The 15,985-nt window shown below is 42.2% G+C and overlaps 1 protein-coding gene across 4 annotated transcripts in view; it reads left to right on the forward strand.

The window, feature by feature from the left end:
- Positions 1-903: 903 nt before the first annotated feature.
- The window catches only part of Myom1 (myomesin 1), a 112,060-nt gene continuing 96,978 nt past the window's right edge, over positions 904-15,985 (forward strand). The window contains exons 1-2 of one of the 4 annotated variants that reach the window (XM_029471248.1): positions 904-1,062; positions 4,260-4,609. In XM_029471248.1, coding sequence (XP_029327108.1) covers positions 4,287-4,609 — 323 coding nt within the window. In that variant the 5' untranslated portion in view covers positions 904-1,062; positions 4,260-4,286. The remainder of the gene's footprint in view (positions 1,063-4,259; positions 4,610-15,985) is intronic. The other 3 variants (XM_021186201.2, XM_029471249.1, XM_021186202.2) reach the window with 3 other exon arrangements.

A 15,985-nucleotide genomic window follows, 5' to 3' on the forward strand; every position in this document is an offset into this window, starting at 1 on the left:
AAATAGTTTCTGAAGTTTATAGATTATAATGGATTACTTTCTGTTTATTGTTAGTGTGTGTACTGTGTGTGTGTATATAAAAGAGGGAGGGAGGGAGGGAGGGAGGGAGGGCGAGCCACCAGTTTAGCTGAGATCCTCCTGCCTCTGTCTGTCATCTTGCTGTAGGACTCCTGGAATTACCGTTTCTATGGAGTCCTGGAATTACAGATGTGCACCACTGCTGCAGGTTCTTTTCACGAGGATTTTGGGATGGAGCCCATGTGTCAGGCTGGGCCACTTCTCCTTCATTACACCATTGGTTGGAAGCAAAGAATCAGGTAGTTAGGCTGAGCCTGCTCTTGCATGTGGAAGAATAAGATAACGAATTCCTTTTCTTAATTTTTTTTTCCTTTTTCTAATGAATGAGGAATTGGACAATTGCACCTGATGCTGCGATTCACTTTTCCTAAACAGAAAGGGACAGCGAGTGTCCCAAAGTGGACCGCCTCCGCACTAGCCTTTAGTTAGTCCCAGCTTTCTCTCCCATGTTGTCTTTCAACGCTGTGCTCCATGTGTCACAAACAGCGCACACAAAGCCGCGTCTTGGCGTTAAGATTCCATGAGGTCCATTTTGAGGATCGGATTCCTACACCTGTTTTTAGCTCTGAACACAAGCCCTGTATGTTTAAATACAAAGCAGTAAAGATATATTGGACACAGCCCGTAGAACCCTCTATTTAAATCGGCCCTCCATTTGGTTTAATCAGGCCTTACTCATTGAGCCATTAACCTAATCCCACTGCTTCTGCAGCTTCCTGCCATGCTCTGCTCTGGGTTTGGGACTCCCCTCCCCATGTGCTGCTATATTTATCTGCCTTCCTGGCCATAAAAGGCTGGCTGTGGGGCCCTGACATTCTGCTGCCTGACCACATGCATTATTTTTGAACTGGCCCCCAGAATCCAGCCTCTAGCCCTGCCTCTTAACTGTTTCTTGGATTCAGCCTAGGTGGGCCCTCATTCTCTCCTGCTCCTCGACTGCGACTGCAGCAGAGCAGTGGGCCGTAACCCCCACTCCAGAAACTGGTAAGTGACATGGAGGTGGCAAATGTACTCAGGAGTTTCAGTCTGCCTTCTCACCTCAGCAGGGGAGTGGCAGGGGAGCTCCTGGAAGGGGAGACGGGAGCAGTAAGGTACCTGCCTGGACTGGTGGCTGTTCTTGCCGTATCCTTTTGAAAACAAGAATATGCCTCTGTTTCTGGAACTGTAAGCTCACATTTGTCTCATATCCAATGCAAGTATTCTCTCAGGGAAAGGAGCAGTGAAGTATTTACAGAGCTCCTTGAGTGCAAATTAGGCTAGAAGGATACAAATTCTCTTCAGAGCCACTAATTCATGATCCGGTGACATAGCTCCAAGGGGAGAGAGGGATGGGGGAGGGAAGAAGCGAGAGGATGAACTCTGCCATGAGAGAGCAGTGTGGACGACCTCTCGAGAGCATTGTGATATTTCTGACTTGAAAATGACTGGGTAACACAGAGGTGGCAGACCTGGCACCGTGACCCTGAAGCGATTGCCTTCTGTAATTAATTTCCATCAGCTTTTGGCCTCTGCTGCCCGCATCAGAATATTACAGCACGGTTACAATTATGGAGCTAGTATTTCTTCTTAACTGTCCAGATTATTTTTAGAAATAAAAGTTAGTTTTCAGAAGCATAGAAGACAAAAAAAAAAAGTCTTTATTTCTAACAAATTCTGGCTGTTGTGTGTTGGGCTAAGCCTGGCTCACTTAAGAAAAGAAGGTGGCTGGCTATACTTTGGTTCAGCACTGGTGACTTAGCCTATGTACTATATAGTAGATATTAATAACAAGTATTCTTGGGACCGATAATGAAGAATGGAAAATGGAGTTGGGACAAGACACTTAAATCATCCGTTTTGTGAGAATGATAGCATTTTGAACCATCTGGGTAGCAATGTTAGTTTATAATATAACACAGCAAAGGAGCTTTTATTACTTGTAAGTCACTTTGATGACATCATTACAGAGACTTACCTAACACTTCATGACGATAATACAGTGTATTCTAACCCTTTTATACTATAAATGCCACCTAAAAGTTATCCATTAAGTATAGTTCTGCATATTTAGTAACAGAAAAGACAATCTATTTAAGGATTGAAGCACAGTTCCTTGCTAGTAGCTATTATTTTTCCTCTCTCTCTCTTAGAAAATGTCATGTAGACTGGTATTTCCCATGAGACTTCAGATACATATTTCAGGAGTGAAGTTTGTTGGCGTTTCTTCTCTAAAGAGAACACACTGACTTTTTAAACAGCTTAAATAAAACTTAGTTTTAAATATGACAAAAATTTAAAAGAATTTACTCCTCAGGAATTTTAAGCAAAACAAGGTTAGGAAAAGAAAAACCTTTGCTTGAAAACAATTTTGTTATATAGTTTTGAAAATAATAATGTTATACATGGAAGTTTGTTTTTTTTTTTTTTTAAACCTAGGAGAGGTGTCTATAAAATTATGACTTGCTCTCGTTTGCCATGTGGCTGGTAGTCTTTCAGTGAACACATGATTTACACATGAAGTAAATTCAAGGACTCTGTAAGCAAAGGCACTTCCTGCTAAGCCTGATGGCCTGAGTTCTGTCCCCAGAGCCCTCACGGAAGGAGAGAACGGGTGCTGAGAAGTTGTCCTCTGTGCTCCGTGTACATGCTGTGACACACATGCACCCCCCAGACGCACAAAATCAATTACCTGATAGATAGATATGAAATGCCAGAGCCACACCGAGGCCAGATTCTTTATATTCCTATATGGATTCTCCCATAGTTCTATACGGAATAAATACTGTTCTGCCTTTTTGTAATGCTGGCACAATTTGAAAGAACTCGCAGTTATAGAAATAATCAGACCGTGAGGTTCAGCTTTTCTGTGTGCAGTCACTCACATCCGTCTCCTGCTGCCTGGGAAAGGGTGGCACCGTGAGGTCTTAGCTGATCTGAGGCTTGCACAAACCAGGCTGGCCTCAAATTCACAGAGATCCACCTGTCTCTCTCTGCCTCCAGAGCGCTGGGATTGAAGGTGTGCACCACCGCCCAGAGAGCTTTCTGCTTTCCAGCTTCACCTATGTGCGGTTGACTCCAAGATCCAGATATCCATCCCGTACCTTGAACTTTAAAGTCACACATCTGCCTTCCCACGTAAAACCTCAGCTGGATAGAGTAGCAGGTTCCTCAGATGGAGAATATCTCAGGCTGGTTTTGAGTTTTTTTTTTTCCCATCCTAAGATGATATTTTCTTCTCTTCCTCATCTCCGATAATGGCAGCCTCAGTCTTCTAGCTAGCCAGGCACAAAGCCTTTCCTTCATGCTCCAGTCGGACCATCCGGTGAATAACGTTGGCTGTCTCTTCAGACTGTGCACGAATCTGAGCACTTTTATGCTCCTAATGCTGCCATTGTTATCATTCGCCGGGACTAGGGAAGTGACCTGTGATTTTCTCTGCTAGATCCATGAGAACAGAGTGTCCAGGACTAGACAGTTTAACCAACAGAATGCTATTCCCTTTTAGTTCTGGAGCCTGGAATTCAGAGGTCACGTATCGTCAGGTTTGGAGATATTATATGTCCTGAGTCCTGCCTTGGACCATTGGAGTAGGATTTTTTTTTTTTTTTTTCTGAGACAGGGTTTCTCTGTGTAGCCCTGGCTGTCCTGGAACTCACTTTGTAGACCAGGCTGGCTTCAAACTCAGAAATTCGCCTGCCTCTGCCTCCCAAGTGCTGAGATTAAAGGCGTGTACCACCACTGCTCAGCTTGGAGTAGGATTTTTGTTGCTTTTTTTTCTCCCCCCTGTCCTTGTGCTGGAATCACTTCAGGCTCCCAACAGGGTTCTCATTTTTTTCTTAAATGATTACCACATTATTCTCCCACCATTATTCTCCCATCATTCCACATTCCCCTAAACGAAGCACACAACAGAACAGAACACCAGAAAATTAGAAACAGGCTTCACGAGAGTGTTTGGGAGAAAAGCCCAATAGCCAGAGAGTTGACTCTGTTCGACCGCCCAGGACAAGAAAGAAAGGCATGCCTCATGATGGGGGTGCAGTGTGTGGGCCTCCGAAGAGGGGGATTGTGGGTACTCTGTTAAGCAGGGCCTACATCCTTTCCCAGTCACTTCTCACAACTCTTGCAGTCTGCATTTTTTCTACATTGGTGGAGAGGAGTTGTTCTTTGGGTTCATTCAGTAAAGAGCTGTTTCCTTGCAGGTCTTCTCGTCCCCTGGAGGGCCCAGGATGTCTTTGCCCTTTTATCAGCGGTCCCATCAGCACTATGATCTCAGTTACCGGAACAAGGACCTTCGCACCACCATGAGCCACTACCAACAGGAGAAGAAGCGCTCTGCTGTCTACACCCATGGCTCCACTGCCTACAGCAGCCGCTCCTCGGCAGCACGCCGCCAGGAGGCAGAGGCCTTCAGTCAAGCATCAGCCACCTCCTACCAGCAGCAGGCCTCACAGGCCTACAGTCTTGGAGCATCATCATCATCCTGGCATTCTCAAGGGTCTGAAGTCAGCCGGAAGACAGCCTCTGCATATGATTACGGCTATTCCCACGGGTATGTCAGGAGCAGCCCTCCAACCTTGGGCACATGCTCTAAATAATCAGGTTTCCTGTCTTCTTAAATATTACAACCCTGTTTTAATAGTGTGTGTTGGGGTGAGGTGGGGGGACCTGATCACTGTGTCTTACCTTCCCCCTCTATGGTCTGTTTGACATCCACAGAGTTTCAGAGTCTCACTGGAGTGTCTTGCTCGACTCATCCGCTATGGTGATATTTCTTAAAAGCAGAAAATTTTGGTTTCTACTCTGACAGCGACAGAGGCAGAAAACATTTTGACATTTAGCAGGTTTCCTGGCTCTCATAGTGTTTCTGCTTAGATTAAAAGCCAATACAGAATTTCAAATTCACAGGTCCTAGGGAAATTAAACTGTAGCAGAGACACAGGAAAATTTCAAGATCCGAAAACCAATACTCAAAATTCTGAGCTATTACTCAAGCAACAAACATTTTCTTTACCTGGAATATTTTATACAGAAGCATGGCTTTCTCTCAGTGAGCCTAAGAATAGTAGGAACAAGCAAACAGTGCGCCAAGTTAGATTCTTGACCAAACGCAATGAAGGGAGACCATACTCCCAAACAGGAAAGCTATGTTAGGATGCTAGGGAGAGCAAAGCTTAGATGAAGGTTTGTTCTGCAAAGCGAACCCGGACTCTCCTCTCCTTGGGAACAAGAAAGTTAACATAAATGTGAACTATTATATCTAGAGATTTCCCGTTTAGATCTCTTTGCTGGAGTGGGAGTAAAAGCTGCTTTTCTAACTGAGGTCTTTCTTTTGTGGGAGAGCAGGAAGTTTCCGTCTTTTAAGAGTTTTAATTTAAGCATATGTGTGTGTGCCTGCCGAGTTTGTGTGTACCATGGGTGTGCAGGTTTCCACAGAGCTCAGAAGAGGGTCTCAGAGCCCCTGGAACTGGAATCTTAGGTGGTGGCTGTGAGCCGCAGAGAATGAGTGTTGGGAACAGAACCTGAATCCTGTGAAGGAGATCAGTGTTCTTGATTGCTCAGCCAACTCTGCAGTCCCAGGACATTCCATTCTTAGCATTACCAAAGTTCCCTAGAGGAACAGAACTGGTAGAATGAACACATGCACACACACACACACACACACACACACACACACACACACACACACACACACAGGATTTATTAGAGTGGTTTGTAGGCTGTGGTCCAGCCAGTCTAACAATAGCTGTCTATCAACAGAAGGTCCACGAATCCAGTAGTTGTTCAGTCTATGAGGCTGGATGTTTCAGCTGGTTTTCAGTACACACCCAAATCCTGATGAAGCAGGCTCTAATGCCAGTGTAAGAATGGACTTGCCAGGAATCGTGAGGGCAAGCAGGCAAGGACCAGACACTGCCTTCTTCTACGTCCTTGTCCTTTCCGTAGGCTACCAGCAGAAGGTGTGGCCCAGATTAAAGGTGGAGCCGCTCATCTCTGAGGTCTCCCCACTTCAGAAGATCCATGGGAAGAATGGGTTTTGCCATTTCAAATGATTTCACTAAGAAAAAAAAAATCCCTCACAGATATACCCGACCACTTGGATTTTGGTGAATTCCGGATGAATTAAAGTTGACAACCAGGAATAGCTACCACAAGTCCACCTGCTGTCAACTTGACCCATAATCATATCTTCTTATGTCATACTAATTTCCAAATGAAAATAATTAGGGATAATTATAGATAACATAACTATTCCACATATAGTTTCAAATGCATTATATATTTATCCATGTCAATATTATGTCTAACATGATATAACTATCCATCAAGCAACTGAAACGCATTATAAATTTCAGAATAGGTGACAGTGTACCTTGAGGGACATTCTTTTAGTATCTCAAACCTAAATATGATAACCACTAATTTTCTCTTAATTGATGTTGTACTTAAACATTTATCATTACATGTTAAGAAACTTGAGGAAAGAAGATACAAATATCTGTATAAACACTTTCTTAACAAATATTACGGAAACAACCTTGTCAATTATAATCTTTGTTTCTGCAACTGATCACATAGCCTTAGCTGGTATATATAGCTACCTTCCTCCATCATCCATTCTGTGTTTCCTCCACCCCCAGCGAGCACCTCAACAGGCTTCAAAACAGTCCTAAACAGAAAACTCATTGATTATTTTGGATATCAAAAAAGAAGTGTTGGACAGAGTCTTCAGTCACTCAAAGAAAGAGGTTGAGGTAACATGGAGGCACAATGGAGGCTTGCCTGGGAGAAGCTCCATAATTCTGCAGTTGCTTTATCTGGGTTTGCTTGGCCTGCCCAGTGTGTTGGGTTGATGTTTGTTTCCTCAGTCTGAGGTAATTTTTATTTCACCACTCTTAAGAATAAAACATTTTATGGAAACTAAAGAAAATACATGTAAGATATATGCAATTTTTAATTAAGTCTATTTATAGTCTACAGAAAAATTGCTGATCTTTAAAACATTTCTGAGCTGTGTGGCTATGATCACCTGCTACCTCTAATCCTCTTCTCCAGTGTATTGGGCTTAGGTGGCATTTTCTATAATAAACGTAGTATCTTGCTGGGCAGTGGTGGCCCACGCCTTTAATCCCAGCGCTTGGGAGGCAGAAGCAGGCGAATTTCTGAGTTCAAGGCCAGCCTGGTCTACAGAGTGAGTTCCAGGACAGCCAGGGCTACACAGAGAAACCCTGTCTTGCAATAAATAAATAAACGTAGTATCTAAGTCTTCTAAAATTTAAGTATAAAATACATGTCAAAGCAACTGGAAAAAGTCTGTCTCTCTGGGCATACAGAAGGTTCCTGGAGAAATAATGTGTTGGTCTGTGTGAATCAATGTGGAGAAGGCAGGGACTCTTAACTCCCTGACCTACAGCTGTCCTGACAGGGACAATGACCTCGAGGAAGCTTCTGACAGGTTCAGTAACAGAGCCTGAGTCTTCTGGGGTGTACCTGGAACATCCGATAGCAACGTTCTGGTTTCCACTCAGACTGGAACAGGATCATTTGCATATCACTTTCATAGGTCATATTCACAAGGACCTCCTGTTGGCTATAAGAATGGAAATATTGTCGCCGAGGAGAATCTATTTCTTTTAGCACTTACTTCAAATGAATCACCTTCCAAAGGAAAGTCAGGAGGGATTAACACCGTGTGTGTGTGTGTGTGTGTGTGTGTGTGTGTGTGTGTGTGTGTGAGCATCGGTTTGTTCTCTTGAGCAGCATTCTTTTGAGAATGTTCCATAGCTATATTCAAGAACTTCATTTAGGGAAGCAGCTATCTCACAGTGAGGAGGGTTAGATGTTAAATATCCATTTTCCTGGAGTGCCTGCCCAGAAGATGGTATTGTTAGCTAATTACTTGTGTATTTATTTCATTTTCCCAACATGGAAGAATTGATAAAGTGTTCTACATTTATATTTTTAAATGATTTTTATTTCTTTAGCTCCATGGTAAACGTTTATGTTCAAACCACTTTAATCTGACATGCTTTATTTAAACTCTGCACACTATCCCTATTTACCTATAATCTGATAAGTCATCTCTAGGACTAGTAATGGGTCTGGCTTTTTGGAGAGATTGGGGATCTTGCTAGGTAACCTTAGACAAACTTTATAAAGGAAAAACCATGAGCGCTTCCCCACATTCTATCCCACGCCTTGTTCCACTGTGTATGTAGGTTGGTGTTCATCAACAGCGCGCTGTATTCAAACATGATTGAGTTCAGGATTCTTGGTGGGAGCAGGATGAGCTAGAAACAGTGCATATTGGGAGAAAAAAATGCCAATGCTGTCTTTTTCTTCATATCTATCAGTGTAAGAAAGAACGCTGACCTAACCTAGAGGCAGCCCAGTCTCTCTTCATGAGAACTAGGAATAGAGATGCAGGCTCAATAGCTCTGTCATTTCTCTAGGTTGCTTTAAGTTTATTCTAAATGGAAAGATTCTTCCTGCTAAGTGAAATATCTCTGGATTGTGAACCATGTTGCTAATGAAGACCCTTTGTATTGGAGAAGCATCTCTCTGCAGTGGATGTAAGCACTAGGCTAGCTCTATTTTTAGCCTCTACTTTGTGGTTAGATGTCCTATGCTAATGTGGCAAGTATGGAGGTTTAGATATGCTCAGGGCTTGGCTGACCTTAGTGAATCTTATTTGGAGTCAGTGTGGTTGTCCTGCTGAGTGGTTGCTATGTTATAAAAACACATTAAATGCTTTTAATTCATGGTTACATTGAGGAGAAAAGACTCCCCTCTCCCCCAAATGGCACAAATCTTGTCAGAATGGCATTTGATGTTTTATATAACAGTGGTATCAACAGTATGTGTCATCAATGAGGAATGCGAGGGTTCTGTGTGTGCACATATGTGTGCATGCATGTACGGAGGTCAATGTCAGGTGCCCTTCTCCATCACACTCCACATTTTTGAGTCAGGCAATCTCACTGACCCAGGATCTTTAGAATTCAGCTGAATTAGCTGGGTTGCAAGACCCTGGGATCCTCTCATGTCCGTCTCCCAGTGTTGAAGTTACAGGTGTACGTTATCACATTGAGCTTTTCCATGGGTGTTGGGATCCCCAAGCTTAGAGCAGGCTTTACCTCTGAGCCACATTCCAGCCCATGTTCTGTAACACTGGCTGTTCTACTTTTGTTCTATTTTTCCTCTGATCCTCAACTATATAGGAAGAAATATGATATCATTATGTTGATACTTAAATACCGGAAGAGGGCTGGCAATATGGCTCTTTGAGTAAAGGTGCTTTTGCCAAACCTGTTGACCTGAGTTCAGTTCCTGTGCCTGGGGTGAAATGTTAGGCCTGTCAGCATCATCCTGCTGACCAGACAGTGGGAAAGCCTGAGGAGCTGTTTCAGCAGGCTTGGCCTTTCCCAGCACTCTCTGGGAACTAAATTTGATGTCACATCTAGTCAACTACAGCACCATCTACACTGTGAGTGGAATGTGTCAATGTGCCTTATACAAGGACAGAACAATTCAGGGTAAAAGAGGCAGCCTTAGACACACAAGGCATCTTTATTCTGTTGTTAAGTGTCTGCCCATTGCTGGCATAAAATGGATCATGCTGGGTGTGGTGGCGCACATCTTTGACCCCAGCACTCAGGAGGCAAAAGCAGGTGGACATCCGAGTTAGAGGCCAGCCTCGTCCACAGAGTGAGTTCCAGGAGAACCAGGACTATTCAGAGAAGCCCTGTCTCAAACAAAACTCAAAACAAACATCAAACAAAAAGCACCATTAGAGGACCAGTGAGACTAGATGCTTGGTAATTACAGGTGCATACTGCTGGAGACCAAGGAAAAGTAGAAAGAGTGAGGTGTTGGGTATGATGTCAACTATAGAGTCTTCACATAGAGTCTTAGACTTCATAGGTTGAGAAAGTTCCTTTCTTGTCCTATTTTGTTGAGAGATATTTTAAAATATTCTCCCTTTTCTGTTCTGTGTGCTTAAGTCTATATATGTGTGCTACATGAATGTGGGAGCCTGAGGAGGACAAAGGATTCTCTGGGAAGGGAGCTAAAAGACATTTGTTAACTGCCATGCAGGTTCAGGAAACTGAACCTTGGTCCCCTGCATGAATAAACATGTTCTGAACCATTGAACCATCTCTCCAGCCCCTGATAAGAGATTGTGTCAAATCTTTTTTACACCTATTTTAGATGATAATGTGAGTTTTATTTTTATTCTATTGAAGTAAATCAACTTGGACAGACAGGGAATTACCTCCATCTGGTTTTATATCCTATTATACTTATTTTTAATGACTGGGGTTGGAGCAAACATCTCTTTTGTTTGTTTGTTTGTTTGTTTGTTTGTTTTTGGACACAGGGTATTACTTTGCCTTGGCTGACCTGAAGCTCACTAGACCAGGCTTCCAAGTCATAGAACTCTGCCTCTGCCTCTTGAGCACTGTGATCACAGGTATATGCCACCTTGCCTGGCACCTATTAGACTCAGGGTTTTTATTTTTTTTGTTTTTATTTATGGTTATGTGTGTGAGAGACTGCTTCTTTTTAATGTGTTCCCTGTGCATGTCTGGTACCCAGGGAAGCCAGAAGAACATGTTGGACACCCTAGAACTGAAGTTAGGGTGGTGAGCCACCATGTTGGACACCCAAGAACTGGAGTTACAGAGGGTTGTGAGCCAACATGTTGGATACCCTAGAACTGGAGTTACAGAGGGTTGTGGGCCAACATGTTGGATACCCTAGAACTGGAGTTACAGAGGGTTGTGGGCCACCATGTTGGACACCCTAGAACTGGAGTTACAGAGGGTTGTGAGCCAACATGTTGGATACCCTAGAACTGGAGTTACAGAGGGTTGTGAGCCAACATGTTAGGGCTGGGAATTGAACCTGGGTCCTCTACCAGAGTAGCCTGTGCCCTTAACCACTGTGCTCTCTTTCTAGCCCAAGATAACGTTTTTTAATGCCTTGTGAGCTTGTTTATACTTCTATACAAAAATAACACTGGGCTGTAGCCCTGTCTGGGTGTCTTGATCAGAAAACACAGACTTTACAGGATGAATTGCACAGTGTTATTTAAAAATATTCTTAAAAATATGAAAATAATTATTATCACTTATTTATTTATTTATTTATTTATTTATTTATTTATTTATGTAAGTACACTGTAGCTGTCTTCAGACACTCCAGAAGAGGGCATCAGATCTTGTTACAGATGGTTGTGACCTGGTTGCTGGGATTTGAACTCAGGACCTTCAGAAGAGTCGAGCCATCTTTTCAGCCCTATCGTCTCTTCTTTACATGTTTGATATAATTTATCAGTAAATACCACTCAGGTGTCTGCATTTTCTTGTGAGCATATCTTAGATTATTAATTCAATTTCTTGACTTTGATCACTCAGAGTTTTACATTTCTTTGTGAGATGGTTTCAGTCATTTTGGTCTTTATAGGAATTGTTCCACTGCATCTCAGTTGTCTAGTGTGTGAACACAGACCAGATGCATCTGTATACGTTCCTGTGATTCTCCTTAGCTTTTTAGGGCTGGTTAGGATGTTTCTGCTTTCATTCTTGGTTTTAATTGCTTTTTTTTTTTCTTTTCCTGATTAAACTACTAAAATTTTTTCAGAGTTTCCTTTGGGAGCAGTCTTCATTGACATGATCCATTATATATAATATTTATATAAATATATAATATGTACAAAATATATATGATATATATTTCTTTTCTATTTCCTATTTCATTGCTTCTTCTCTAACTTTATTATGCCACCCTTTCTTTTATGCTTATTTTAATCAGCTTATGATAGCATGTGTGTGTTTAGGTGTTACATAGCTGAACAGAGTCTTTTTGTTTTAGGGAAGCTTTTCCTCCAAGCTATATCCTCTAGCTATCTTTAATTTTACCTTTTGTTTTGAGGTAGGGGTCACTAACTGGCCTAGGCAGGCCTTAAACCTGTGATCCTCCTGCTTCGGCCTTCCCACAAGTTATATTCTAACCTCCATACAACACAATATGTAATTGTATACAAGTTTCTAAAAGAAATTTTTTTTTAAAGATTTTATGTATGTGAGTACACTGCCACTGTCTTCAGACACACCAGAAGAGGGCATCGTATCCCATTATAGATGATTGTGAGCCACCATGTGGTGGCTGGGGATTGAACTCAAGACTGGAAGAGCAGTCAGTGCTCTTGCCACCATTTATTTATCTTTACGAAGTACCACTTCTCCATGTAATATAGTCCTTAGACTTGCTTTAGAGCTGAGTCTTGATGATCTGTTGTGCTTTATATCGTTGCCTTTTAAACAGAGGGGAGGATGAACAACTAACCCCAGTACTGGGAATCCTGTCTCTGCACTGGTCGTGTGTGTGTGTGTGTGTGTGTGTGTGTGTGTGTGTGTGTGTGAGAGAGAGAGAGAGAGAGAGAGAGAGATAGAGAATATGTATGTGTATTGTGTGAGTGTGTGCATATGTGTAAGTGTGTGTGCATGGATGTGTATGCATATGTGTATGTGTATGTATAGTGTGTCAGGGGTAGCACAAGTGCACATATGTGTGTGTGAGTTGGAGGCAAATGTCTGTTTCTAGTGTTCCTCTCAGGTGCTATCTACCTTCTTTTGAGACAGACTATCGCCTTGGCTTGAAGCTTATCAAGTAGTTTCTGTTGACTGGCCTGTGAGCTTTAGGGTCCTGTCTCTTCCCCTCAAGGACTGGGATTAGAAATCTACATTGTTGCACTTAACTTTTTAACATGGGTTTGGGAGATTGAATGCAGGGCCTCACGCTGGCATGGCAAGTACTTTATCAACTGAACCATCTCCTAGGTGCCTGCGCATTGCTCTCTTAAAAGAGCTTTTCAGCTATTAAAACTCACAGTCAGGGGCTGATCATGGGAGTAGCAATTTGATTTCACATCAGTCAGGAGGCCTTGACTGAACGTCAGGTAGAGAATCAGTGCTGAGGATCCGGAAGTTGTTGAGATCGCTCTTCAGTGGGTAAGACAGAGAAGCTGGCAGTGCAGTACAGTCTTGAGCATGTAAGGATGAACGGCCCTGAGTCCCAAGCAAAGCCAGCAGAGGTAGCCCACACCTCACTGTTTGTCTTGACAGAGGATTTTTTTTTTTTTCAAAAAGTACAAGATCATTTAGCATTCCCATACCCATCTATTTCAGGAAACCAGGGCAATTTTCACAAGTCATGGGATAATTAAACATAATTTTAAGTGACTACATCTTAATTTATATTAAGTTTAATGATTATCTTATCTAATTCACCTGTCTCTGCCTCCCAAGCGCTGGGATTAAAGGTGTGCACCACTACTGCCCGGCCTAAATGTAGACTTATTAACAGAGCATATGACATAGTAATATCCATATGCAAAAAGATAAACCTAGACATAGCCACAGAGATGCTCGGGAACACACTCAGTGTGATTTATTTGATTAATTAACTTTCAGGAACCCAGAAAACTGCATGATCTGAGTCAGTATTAAAGAATAATCAACACAACTTTAATAGATTTAATAAATTACCTACCCAGCTTTATATGTGTCAGCTTTCCTATCTACTCAGAAACTGAGAGACAAGGGTCCTTACCAAAAATTAGATATTACTAAAGTCCCAAGAAATTAATAAACCCACATCTAGGTTTTTAGAATCAAAGAAGTTTAAAGTCTATACACTTTACTCTTCCAGAGTCACTTTCCAGCTTAAGATTTGGTGGATAAAATGTTAGACTTTGGTTTCATGGATCACGTCGAAATAGACTGCGATTCTTTTCAAATAATTGCACTGATTATTACATGGTTCTTCAAAAACGTGTTCCTAATTTAGTTTGTTTTTGTTTTGTTTTGTTTTTTGTTTTCGAGACAGGGTTCCTGGCTATCCTGGAACTCACACTGTAGACCAGGCTGGCCTCAGAAATCCACCTGCTTTTGCCTGCCAAGTGCTGGGATTAAAGGCGTGCACCACCACTGCCTGGCTCCTAATTTAGTTTTGTTTTCTGGTTTCAGTAGATAATTTGGAAGCTGAACATAGTTGCATGCACCTGTAATCTCAAATATTTGGGAGGAAGAAATAGGAGGACCACCATGATATTGGGCCAACCTGAGCTATCTATCAGGACCCTATCTCAGTCAATCAATTAGTAGATAACTTGACATTATGTTATCTATTCAAATGGTTATTTAGTATCTATTTCACACACTTTGTAAGAAATAATATCTTAGCTAGTTGTCATAGCACACACCTTTATTACAGTACTCAGAATGCAAAGGCAGGTGGATCTCTGAGTTCTGGGCTAGCCTGGTTTACAAGGTGTGTTCCAGGACAGCCAGGGATACATAGTGAGACCTTGTCTCAGATTTTCAAAGAAAGAAACAATGAGTTGAATAAGATTTAGAAAGGATAAAAATGTAGCAATCTTGCATTTTCTACATTATATTGTATAATTCCAGATAAAATATTAAATGGGAGCTAATGCTATTGGCACATATCTTTAGCATCTAATATAACTACTAAAACTTAGCTACTATGATTCACCTGTGAGAATAGGATCATCTTATTTGGGGTATGTCCTGTATAATAAGTTCGGTTCATATTTGTCTTCCAGGAAAAAGGAACAAACAAAAATAATGGGGCATCCTAACTTCTATTGCAATCAAACATTGAAAAATGAGTTTGCAAAAATTTGTTCATAGAAACAATAATGAAAAATAGAGTAAAAATAGAAGTGTAATGAGAAAATTCTACTGTTCTCAAGGAAATCCGCAGTATCCTTGATATCATGGTTTGTTTTATCATGGTTTGTTTTATCATGGTTTGTTTTGTCTGGCGACTAAGAGGCAGAAGCAGATCCCACGTTAAACTTAGGCCTGTATAAGCACAGGCTGTACTGTGTGACCTGGGGAATAAAATGCGTTCCTTTTGCTGGAACAGTCAGCCAGGGACAGATTTCACTCTGGCTTTCAATTGGTAAGCAATCCACAAGCTCTACTTCAAGGCTCTAACCTTTAGCTTTAAAAACCGTTCCCTTAGAAATAAGCCTAGCTATCACCCTGAGTCGCAGAGTCGGGGAGGACCACCTGTGTGTGTGACACTTCCACGTGATCTCACTAGGGGGTCAATGACAGTCGCCCACCCTGCGCACACATACTCATTCATGGGTTTGTGCTTAGGGTCAGCTCAGAAACTGGGCCCCTGGGCACTGTGTGAATCCTTGATCCTTATAGTTTTGTATGGTGCTATATGCTTTCTGTGTTATCCATTTTATACTGTGTGCATGTTTGGCCTGTGTTCCTGCGTTTGATATAGGTAATCCTTTTTGCTTTTATAAATGTTAAAAACAATTATTTATTCTTTGTGCACTCGAGTGCGTGTGTGCGTGTGCGTGAGTGTGTGTGTGTGTGTGTGTGTGTGTGTNGTGTGTGTGTGTGTGTGTGTGTGTGTGTATGTGTGTGTGTGTGTGTGTGTGAGTGCCTCCATAAGTCTAAGTGAACCATTTGTACACAAGTGCTCTCAAAGGCCAGAGGGCATTAGATCTCCTGAACTAGAGGGGCAAATGGTAGTGAGCCACCATAGAGCAGTAAGTGCCTGGTCATTCTCTCCCTCCCTCGTTACCCTCCCCTTTCATTTTTCAAGATAGGGTTTCTCTGAGTAGCCCTGGCTGTCCTTGTACTACCTCTGTAGAACAGACTGGTCTCAAACTCAGAGATTCTCCTGCCTCTGCCTTCTGAGTGCTGAGATTAAAGGCCGCCACCACCACCTGGCTTGCAGTAGGTGCTCTTAATGGCTCAGCCTTCTCTTCAGCGTCTTCAAACATTTTCTAAACATTAGGCAATGGCCTAAGCTTGAATAATTTTTACTGGGCAGCTGGATATTTCCTGAGAGGTAAACACTCACAGGCTTC

Source organism: Mus caroli, chromosome 17, assembly GCF_900094665.2.
Source record: "Mus caroli chromosome 17, CAROLI_EIJ_v1.1, whole genome shotgun sequence".
Classification (NCBI taxonomy): domain Eukaryota; kingdom Metazoa; phylum Chordata; class Mammalia; order Rodentia; family Muridae; genus Mus; species Mus caroli.